This window comes from Carettochelys insculpta, chromosome 2 (assembly GCF_033958435.1).
Source record: "Carettochelys insculpta isolate YL-2023 chromosome 2, ASM3395843v1, whole genome shotgun sequence".
NCBI lineage: Eukaryota > Metazoa > Chordata > Testudines > Carettochelyidae > Carettochelys > Carettochelys insculpta.
Genome location: NC_134138.1, coordinates 279,396,173 through 279,406,919, shown reverse-complemented (window position 1 = coordinate 279,406,919; position 10,747 = coordinate 279,396,173). Strand labels below are relative to the sequence as shown.

The 10,747-nt window shown below is 49.3% G+C and overlaps 1 protein-coding gene across 1 annotated transcript in view; it reads right to left on the bottom strand.

Moving 5' to 3' along the window:
• Nucleotides 1-1,025: 1,025 nt before the first annotated feature.
• Nucleotides 1,026-10,747, bottom strand: part of LOC142008197 (obscurin-like) — a 56,117-nt gene continuing 46,395 nt past the window's right edge. Inside the window, exons 21-26 of the mRNA XM_074985302.1 lie at nucleotides 10,378-10,474; nucleotides 8,450-8,689; nucleotides 6,770-6,993; nucleotides 5,528-5,603; nucleotides 3,262-3,411; nucleotides 1,026-3,109 (exon numbers count right to left, since the gene is read on the bottom strand). Coding sequence (XP_074841403.1) covers nucleotides 2,932-3,109; nucleotides 3,262-3,411; nucleotides 5,528-5,603; nucleotides 6,770-6,993; nucleotides 8,450-8,689; nucleotides 10,378-10,474 — 965 coding nt within the window. The 3' untranslated portion in view covers nucleotides 1,026-2,931. The remainder of the gene's footprint in view (nucleotides 3,110-3,261; nucleotides 3,412-5,527; nucleotides 5,604-6,769; nucleotides 6,994-8,449; nucleotides 8,690-10,377; nucleotides 10,475-10,747) is intronic.

The following is a 10,747-nucleotide window of genomic DNA, read 5'->3' as shown; positions in this document are numbered from 1 at the left end:
TCACACTCGGCCATGATCTTTGAAACAGTAGCGCATTAGGAACTGACTTCTCTCTTCCCTCCCTGGACACAGAACTATGAACACAGCATCCTATTTCATACTGTTTGTAATGAGTCACAGAATGGTTATCTGGGGCTACAAACTGCCCACCACAGAACCAATAGATACACGAGTCATTTCACATAAGTGCAGAGATTATAGTTGCAAAAGAAATACAATGCTAAGACCATCAAAGGTAAATGAAAACAATCCACAGCACTTATTAGACACAATGAAAGACACCAAATCGTGGTGTTGTGGCCTCTGTTTAGAAATTCAACTGAAATAGTTTCCAGTAACTCTGTTCCCACATCTCCCAAATATATCAGAAGATCTACAAATCAGCTGCTTAGGTGCTCAAGTGGCTGAATGCTGTTAAACATGCAAATGCTGCACTAACTGAGGTCAAGGTTATTGTTGCTTCATGCGCCATTGTCTTCTGTACAGCCAGTCCCAAGAGGCGCTTAAGCTAAAGCTGTGATACTGATACTACAGTGTACTTGCTGAGCAGATGATTTTCTATAAACATCTTTCATAATGGAAAAGTTAGCACGGACTCAGCAGTACAGTGATGTGCTCCACTTAGATGCACCTAGAACATTCAGCAGCATAGGGCTAGTATGTCTAGATACACCTAGAACATTCAGTAGCATAGGGCTAGTCTGTCTAGATACACCTAGACCATTCAACTGCATTCAGTGTTCTGCCTAGATGCACCCAGAACATTCATTAGCACGGTGGGTTGGTGTTCCACCTAGATACACCCAATACATTCAGCAGCATAACAGGGGCATTCTGCCTGGATGTGCCTGGCACATTCAGTGGTACAGCAGATGCAGTACACTCAGCTGTACCTGGAATAGCCAGCAGCTGGCAAGCGCAGCTAAAAGGCTGCCTAGCACAGCGAGCTGTGTCGTGTTGAAGACGCATAGCGGAAAACATTGTGCCGCTTTGATTGTGTCTGAATAGCCATGTGTTGGGTGTGGCTGATTAAAAAAGGCTATTAAGGAAAAATGACCCTAAGTTCACCACTGAGAGTCCAGGGGTTGTAACATCTCCCCCAAGCATCCATGGCACTAATGTCTGTCTGTGGCAGAAGTGTTCCTACCAAAATCCCCCCTGTGAACTGGTGCTTCCTCTGGCACAGCACACGAGCAGAAACAACCGTACAGCCAGCAAAAGTAGCCCGCACCAGTTGCATCTGACAGTGAGCCAGACAGACTAGTGAGCTCATTGCAATGAACCACTCCAGGCCCAAAGCATGGCCCTTTGCAGCATCAGAACAGACCCTCCCGGGTGTGAACCTAAGTGTGCTTTCTGAGCATGCTCACGAGAGTCCTTCCTGTGAGTGAATACCGTGCCCCAAATTCCCAGCTGCTGCAAGCCTCTCACTGCAGGGACCAGCAACTCTCTGGACATCCACACCAACAAACCAAGGCAGTGAACTGCACGATCAACAGAGCATTTCTAACAGTGCGTTTTCCACTTTTAAGGTGGCAAATTTGGGTGGCTTTCAGCTACTAGGTCTCTGAGGCATTTGCCCTCTGTTCATAAGGACTGGAGACTTCCACTACATGTCCCACAGCTCCTATTCACTGTGGTTATAACCACTGTAAATATCAATGCTTCGAGGCTTTTCGTCCCGGCTGTGTATATCGCAATGCACAGGTGGCATGGGCAGACCTCATCCAGTGATCTAAGTTGTGCATTCTCCCACTCGGTTAGCGCATAGCAGACCAAATTTGCTTGTGTCTGGTACGGCATGTGCTGGGCCATCCCTAGTGGTATCATCCAAAGGGTTAATTTGGTCTTCCACTGAAAAATCCAGACCATCTCAGTGCCTTTTCTCTGGCATGAACAGGAAGACGGCCACAAATGGCTGTTTTTCAACAGGGAAAACTGTGTATGTCCTGCCGTACAAGGCTGACTGCCATTGGAACCAAACGTAGCATGTCTTATTCTGGCCTGGTCCAAGGGAGTCTCCCCAGGACAGTGGCTGCCCATGCACCGTAAGAGTCCCGGTTACCATCTCCACTGCGGTAATGTGCAGATTGTGGGTGTAACGCTCCTGTAATGATGTGATCATGCCTCCCTCCAGTGGCTGGTTCTGCAGCCTCCCGGATGAAAGAATTCTCTCTGAGTGTGAGTGGCAGGGGACCGGGGTTTTCTCTTGGGTTCAATCCCCACTGGTGACTGTGCAGTCTGTAGGTGAACACAGCCATGATACTTTACCCACTGGGTCCAGTCCCATAGTGATTGTGTATGTCGACTCTAGCCCCAGCTACTATGTGACAGACACATCAGATGCCCTGTTAAATAACTGCTATTTATAGCTGCAGTTACTGACAACTCTGCCTAGCAGACACGCACACGCACACGCACACACACTACATTTCATCCGGTGGCTGCACAATGGACTTTTCTCAACACTGAAGACGTACAGACTCTGATTCCAGCCTGGGAACGCCCCAGCTCCGGACTGTATTCCAAAAGAAATCTGTTAGTGACTCCTTGTGGGCTTGAGAGACAGAATAGATAGCGTGGGTCTCCCGTGAGCACAGGCAGATGTTACTGCAGAGGGCCTGAAAGGCTCCTGAAATGACTAGGGGTCAGGTACCTTTGTGCACCTGCTGGAGCAAGTGGGGAGCTCAATGGGGAGCTTTACAATGCTGAGGGAAGGCTTTTCAAAGCCCACTGGAGACCCACTTCCCATTCGCTCCTTTCTAATGGAACCCACTCCCCCAAATCTCTCTCTAAGGCATCGGTGTCACTGGTTTACTGCAGGTCTGTAACCACAAATGACACTTAGGTACCAGCCCCCCAGGGCAAACATCTGCCAGGGCACGTCAGGTAGGGTGGGGGAATTTAGTCTTCACTGTGTTCCCATTGAGTTCACTGTGCGATCGTCAGCCCGTACTTCGAACACAGCAGGCTCCTTTTCTTCTCCCGTTCTGCTAGGAACCTCCTCAACTTGGTGGTGGAGAAAGTGACTGTCGCTTGCTGTCTGTCATCCAATCCCGTCTCCTGGAGCCATGGGAACTGAAGGCATTCCGACGCCGATGGCCTTCCCCTAGGACAAGGAAGAGAGCTAGGGCATCAGCAAGAGCCTGGATCTGCTGGAGACATGCAGCAGGCAGCAGGGAGGCAGCTGGCCAGGGAGCAAGAAGAGAGCAGAGCTTGGCCCTGCACAGATACATGTGTTGTTACGCAACAGCTTCTTACCAGGGATTTGTGCACAGTGTGCTTTGGAGAAACGCCACAGCCCCGCCGGACAGACCCGCGTAGCATCTGGTGAGTTTCACCTTCCCTTTCCTGGAGATCCTTGGAAAGTCACAGGTCACATCAAAGCTAAGGGCGTAGTCAGCGCTCAGCCTGGCCCAGAAAAGGAGGGTGAATCAACAAGTGAGGGAAAGGCCTCTTTGTAAATGCTATCTACGGTTCCCAGTTTCTCTCTGAACACTCCGCTGAAGTGCTGGGCTAGCGTGAGGAAGCAGATTGCATGGGAAGAGGAAATGGAAGAAGAGAGGAGTTATTTGAGGAAGGGTTCAGTTAGCAGGCTTGCTTTGCCTTTTTTTTTTAGCTTGTGCAGACTGGGTTTTTTAGGAGAGCTGAGCCACATTAAAAACATGAGTGTAGCGTTGACACTGTGTTGCAACGTGGCCCATTTATACTGAACTTGCTGTGCACAGGGCCTAAAAAGACAGCCCGTCAGCCCACCCAGGAGTAGCCCTTTCAGCTCAGATGGTGTAGAGCCAACATAGCCAGTGTAAACCTCTTTATTTCATAGCCCTCCGTTCTGGGAGCACAGCTGGGAAAGAGGGTTATGGCTGGAATGCCTCTGGGTATTCTCAACTGACGGTGATGGCTCCTTAACGTGTCTCTGCTGGTGGATCTCCTTTGAAATGTGTGTGGATAAAGCTGCCTTCCACAAACACAATCCACAATCCTAGAGATTCAGAATTGGAAGGGATCTCCAGAGTTCATCTAAATCACCCCTGAATGGAGGAAGGAGCAGGTATCAGCTAGACCATTCCCAACAGGTATTACTCAAAACTGTTTTAAAATATCTCCAAGTAGCAGAGATTCCACACCCTCCCTAGGCCATTTATACTAGTGCTTTACCCCCCAACAGTTTTTCCCAATGTTCAACCTCAACATCCCTTGCTGCAACTTCAGCCCATTGCGTCTTATCTTTTCTTCAGTAACTAAGGAGAACAATTTATTACCCTTCTATTTATAACAATTATCTATGCACTTGAGGACTGTTGTCCTTTCCTTCTCTCAGTTTTCTCTTCTCCAGACTAAACAAGGCCATTTTTTCAAAGCTATTCTAGACCATTGATCATTTTTGTTGCTCTCCTCCAGTCTTTTTCCAATTTGTCCACATTCTTTAGGAAGTGCAGTGCCCAGAGCTGGACAAAATACTCAAGAAGAGCCTTTTCAGTGGTGTGTCAAGCAGGCTGTGTCTTGCTTACAACACTACTTCTGAATCATAGAAATGTAGCGCTGTAAGAGACCCCAAGAAGCCAAGGCCATGCTTCTGTGCTACATGAGGACCAAGTAAACCAATCCCACTGATGAAAGATTGTTGTCCAACTATTTTAAAAGCTTCTAAAATCTGATTAAGCTAGAGTGGTGTCTTACTATAATCTTACCATCCTTCCCACACGTTGGGGTAGTTTGGTCTTAATATGCCTCATAAGTCCATAATGTCTCACAAATCATTCACTACTCATCACTTTACAAAATTGCCAACTCTTCTGAACTCTTTTTTTCCCTTAGACTTGCTTCCCATGGGACCTTACCTACCAATTCTCTGAGTTTGCTAAAGTTTGCCTTCTTGAAAGCCATTGTCTTTATTCTTTTGTTTTCCCTCCTGTTTCTCATAAGCACGAACTCAACCATTTCATGATCGCTTTTACCCAAGCTGCTTTCCACCTTCAAATTCTCAACCAGTTCCTCCCTGTTGGTCAGAACCAAATTTAGAACAACTTTTCCCTTTTCGCCACCTTCTGTGACAAACAGATCTCTCCAAAGCACTCCAAGAGCTTGGTGGATAATCTGGGCCCTGTTGGGTTATTTTCTCAAGATACATCCAGGTTGTTGAAGTTCCCTGATGACCAACAACTTCTGTGCTTGGGCATTTTGTTAGTTGTTTGAAAAAAGTCTCATCCACCCTTTTTTCCCTGCTTAGCTGGTCTATAATGGACACTACCGTGATAGATGATCTTTGATTTTGATCCTTTTTATACTTTTTATAGTTTTACCTCCCTTCTACCTCAGTCTCAGCACAAATGTAATATCTTTGATTTACAAGCAGCACATCCTCTCTCTTTTCCTTCCTACCTGCCCTGCCTGAGCAAGTTGTATCCTTCTCTACCGACACTGCAGTCAGGTGAATGATCCCACCATGTTTCTGTGATGCCGGTTATGTTGCCATAGTGATTATTCGTTAGTATTTCTAGTTCCTTGCAAGGGAATCACTTACATGATGAACGCGGTGATGCCAACAGCCCAGATGTCAGTCTGCGGGAGGGCGCCTTGCTCTGACAGCAGTTCTGGAGCTACAAAGGCACAGCAGTGTGAGTGGTGCCCCCTTACAAGATGGAACCTTTATTCCAGCAGACAAGCTACTAACCCCTGCTACGCCCCCAGGTGATGAGGAAGAAAAGGCCTGTTACAGAGGACAAGTTGATGTACCACATCCTATGAACATCCTGAGTCACCAGAGAACCCAAACAAATGGAGACCAATGAATGCATCTCCAGGGAGCTTTGGCTTCACTAGGTACAGATTGAAATCTAGTGCTGTGTTCATCGCTTTTGCCCATGCAATGACTGCATTCTTAGCACTTTACGGGCATGACTCCTCTCACTTACCCTTGTGTCACTCAGAAGTAAATCCACCGACGATTGCAGTGACACTGGTGTAAATGAGAAAGGACCATGACCAACGTTCCCGCTAATCTTTTCTATCCATGTGCCAATTTTTTCCATTCGGGTGGCGAACACAATTTGTTATGCGCACTGAAGTTTGTGCAAATGTGCACCATCAGTAGAAACTAAAAGCCTGTCTTTAGGTGCTCGGCTAATCAGCTGGGGAGCAGTTGAATCTCTCCTAAGTGGCCGCACAAACACGCAGCTTACAGGAAACACTTGTCCGAGCTCATTATATGCACCATGCACACTGTGCACTCACGAGCTCTGCCCCTTGTGCTCGGGATGAGACACGGTGCTGCACAAGGTCTATCTCACATTTTAAACCAGGCCACGTGAGACATGTGAAGTTACCAGTTCAGTTCCCTGCGCCAGTGGAACACACAAGCTGGGAAGGCTGCTGTTTCCACTCAGTTCTGGTTGCAGCAGACGCAGGGCAGGGTTAGCACACAGGCAGGCTCAACACAGGGCAGGCCAAACACAGGGCAGGGTTAGCACAGGGGCAGGCTCAACATATTTGGAACTCCAGCATCATTCAGGCCAGGAAATTCAGGGTGAGTTTTGGACACCACAGAAACAACCGGTTCCATCACTTCAGTTATAGCACATGTGGGAATAAATGACGAGCACGCCGGCCAAACCTGCCTTCCGCCTAGCTGGCAATGAACAGGAGCATCTGCAAACACATCTGTTGAGTGCTGCTCCCACCATTGTCCTCGTGTGACCTTCCACCTGGCAGGGGGCCGAGGCCATGCTGACTTGGCATTACTGCAGCCCCAGCAGGCCATACTCACCCATGGTTTCTACATAGTCAATGCACCTATCCATGGTAATGACTCGGCCCGGCGTGTAGAACTGCGCGTTGCCAAAGTCCAGGAGCTTCAGCAGGTTGGGTTCAGTAACGATCATGTTTTCGGACCTCAGATCCAGGTGCAGGATGTGGTGTGCATGGAGGTACTCGACGGCACTGAGAATCTGCCAGAGATAGTCTCTGACCTCCACCTCCGAGTAGGATGTCCTGGTAAAGGAAATGCAGCAAAAGTCATAATCTTCCTTCCTGTGTATGTTAATGGCTTGGGCCTGCTTCACTTGAAGTCAATGGGGAAATTCCCATTGAGTCCTAATGATCACAACAATATTCAGCACTTCTCACCTGCTTCACAGACTTCCCAAATAACACTCATTAATCAGCAAAGCTCCTCGGGGGTAAGTAAGTAAATCCTGGGATGCCTGTAGTACCCATGACGCCTGAGGCTGAGCAGTTAAATACCTGAGCTACAGAGGCAGTCAGCAGCAGATGGGGATGAGATTGTAGCTCGTGTGTTGAGAAAATGGACTTTGGCTATGTCTACACTAGCCCGGAAGATCAGCTCACTCAGGGTTAATCTTCCTGGGTTTGATTTCATGTGTCTGGTATGGACGTGCAAAATTGACCTCTCAGGGTTGCAGTCAAACCCTGTACTCCTCGGGAGATGCAAGGTGTAAGGGAGATTGATAGGAGAAACTTTCCGGTTGAATTATTTAGTAGGGATGGCCAAGTGAGCCGAGCACAGATAGGTGGAGTCTAGCTATACAATTGCCATAGCTAGAATTGCATATCTGCAGTTGACTTGCCTTGCTTGGTGTAGGCGTAGCCTCAGCCTCCTAACTCACGAGATTTTATCTGCTCACTTTTCAGCGAGGCTGAAGGAGGGCTAGGTGGAAAGGTCGCCCGGGCCACACACAAGCCTCAGGCCATCTGCTGCATATTTACACCGAAAAGGGAGGATTTATACTCGGCCAAGGTGAGCAGCCCCCATATGGGCACTCCAGAGCTGGGATTTCATGAGAGATGCTGGGAATCTAGGCGGAGAAGAGAAGCCTAAAGTAATTGATGTACCTCATCTCTGGGGGTGGATGCTAAAAAGCTGGTGCTTTCTAGAAACTGTCCCGTAATAGATCAATGAAGCTGAAGAGCCACACAAGTGTCAGAGGGGAACAGGAGATGCCTCACAAGTATAGCACAAGTTTGGACTGGGGGGAAAACATGAGTGGAGGATGAGACTCCAGAATGAACATGCAGGTACAGGACACCTGACAGCATCTGCAGGCCCCTGGCAAGGTGTGAGGGTGGGGCTGGGCTAAGTGCTTCCAGAAGGGGCGGGGCTGAGGCCAGAAGGGGCGGGGCTGAGTTCAGAAGGGGCTGGGCTAAGTTCTTCCAGAAGGGGCGGGGCTGAGTTCAGAAAGGGCAGGGCTGAGGGCAGCCAGACCTTAGCGCTGCTCAGAGCCTCTGGCTCGGTGCTCCGGCAGCAATTTAAAGACACGGTGCTCCGGCTGCCACCACTGCCATTGTGGCAGGGGTGATGTCTGGAACCATGGGCCCCTTTGAAGCACTGTGCCCTGGGGCCACTGCCCACTTTGCTCTCCCCACCCACCATGCAGCTGCCTCACTTGCTACACCGCGGCGAGCACAGCGGGTCCCATGGGATGTGCACCTTTCAGCCAAACAGGGGAGTAGCTCTGGCCCCACACACAACTCCAGCATCAGGACGAGGTGCCGAGGGCTCACATAGGCTCCTTGCAGCTGAACGATATTTGTGTGATGCAGTTTCCTCAGGACTTGATACTCCTGGAGCACCGCCTGCTTGTCGTCTTGCCGGTAGGGGATAATTTTGGCAGCCTGTGCATCGCCACTCATTTTTCCCCTGCATTGTCTGACGATGCTGAAACGGCCCCTGGAGCACCAAAAACACAACAGCAAGGTGAGCTTCTGCTGCTCTTGGAACAAGGGGTCCTGAGCCAGGTTCTGCCCTACCTTAAACTGAACAGCAGCCTGCTGCTTAACCTGAATCCATGCCCTGAGATCAAGGTTCCCCCTAATCTTTTCTACTCACGTGCAAAATAAATTTAATTATGTGCACTGAGGTAGGTGCAAACATGCACCACCAGAAGAAACAAAGCCTAGCTGGGAATGCTCGGCTAATCAGCTGACCAGCCCGGGAGTGGCCACACCAGCACACTGCTTACAGGTAACTCTGCCTGTGGTCCATTGTGATCATACCGGGCTGATAGGAACTCCTATGTCTGTGCAGCCTAAAAGTACAGCTGCTTTCAATGGCAGCCACAACAGCCTGGCCCTCTAGAGGCTGTAAATAATACCAGCAATGCCTGGATGCTGCGGCGGATATGTCTATACTTGGAGCGGGGGGTGTGAGTCTCAAGGCAGGTTGACACTAGACCTGAGAGATGATTGTGGATGTGGAATTCCAGCTATGGCCATTGCATGGCTGGAATTGATGTATCTACAATCGACTTATCTGTCCCTCCTCACCGAGGAAGGTCAAGGGCGGAAACTCTCCTGTTGACCTCCCTTACGCCTCGTGAGAATGAGGAGTACAGGAATCGACTGCCGAGCCCTGATAATTTGATTTCACTTGTCCTCACTAGGCATGTGAAATCAAACCCTGGAAGATCAACCCTGACTGGGTCGATCTTCCAGGTAGCGTAGATGTGCTCCTGCTGGGTCTCACTGAGCTATCATCCTCAAAATAATGGTGTGGCTGGCGCAGTACTTGCAGTGGCAGCCTGGGCTAGCTGTGCCAAGGACAAACCTGTCTGAACTCCCTGGGGACGTATGCAGCGTGGCTGGCTCGTGCGGCTACTCCCAGCTGCCAGTGCTACGTTACTAGTCTCGCACACCAGCTCGATGAGAACTAGCGCCTGCACAGCTAGGCGAACTGGGACTTGCACCCCAAGCTCCCAAGCACAGAGGAGCCCAAGGAGGTCTTCTACTAGCTCAGAGTTCATGTGGATGGCATATGAACGGGCTCCAGTGCCATGACCCCACATTCTAATCCACTGTCTCTTACTGTTAGGACACTCGTTAATCCCTGGATATGAATTCCTTGGGGATGAGCTGGTCCCTAAAGATTGAGGGGAGAGTCCACAAAGTAATGGGGACTCTTGCCTAGAGTGTCTCTTGACTGATCCCATCTGCTTCTCCCTCCCATCACCTGGAAAGCCCCTTGCCTTTGCCACAGTGTGGGGTATCATAAGGAAGTTCTGGGGACCTATAGATCTGTTACAATTGGTGTCCAACTATTGGATTTAAATTGCTATAAACCCCACATGCTCAACAACAAGCTCTAAGTGGAGAGAGCGCCCTCTTGTTGAGCCTGGATATGGGATTCGTAAGAGCACTACACATGTCCATCTGAGTAGGGTCTGGCTCAGGGGTCTTCTGACAGTGCTAATATTGATTCACAGGAGAGGAGGCAGTCAAGCAATGCCCTGTCCCCTGAGTTACCAAAGAGGGTTTCATTAAAGCAAAGGGGGAAATGGACAGGTAACAGAAGGGGAGCTGGTAGGCTTATAAAAGTGACATTTTCAAGTTTAAGGGTAACTGGCTTTCTGTCATTTGTACCTTTTAATCTCTGTTTGGAAGGCATAGGTCTGCTGGGTTGGAAACGGCTCGGTGGGGGCCATCAGTTCACTCTCGCCTTCTGTGGCAGACTGAAATGCTAGAGGGGAAGAGAGACATGGATGTTTATGGGAAAACAACACTAGGTTCAGTCCCAGCTCTTGCTATGTCACCTGTGGGTACTGTGTTGTCAATGGAGATGACGACAGGCAGCTATTTCAGATGCCAGCAGGTAAATATATGGAATGCCTCATAACGGAAGCACCAAATCACGTTCTAGTGCAAAGAACCACCTTTGGGACTGAACACAGGTGTACTGTCACTGAAGCTGGAGGTGTAATTTCCAGCCTGAGTGGGTAGCTGCAGGTGAGCT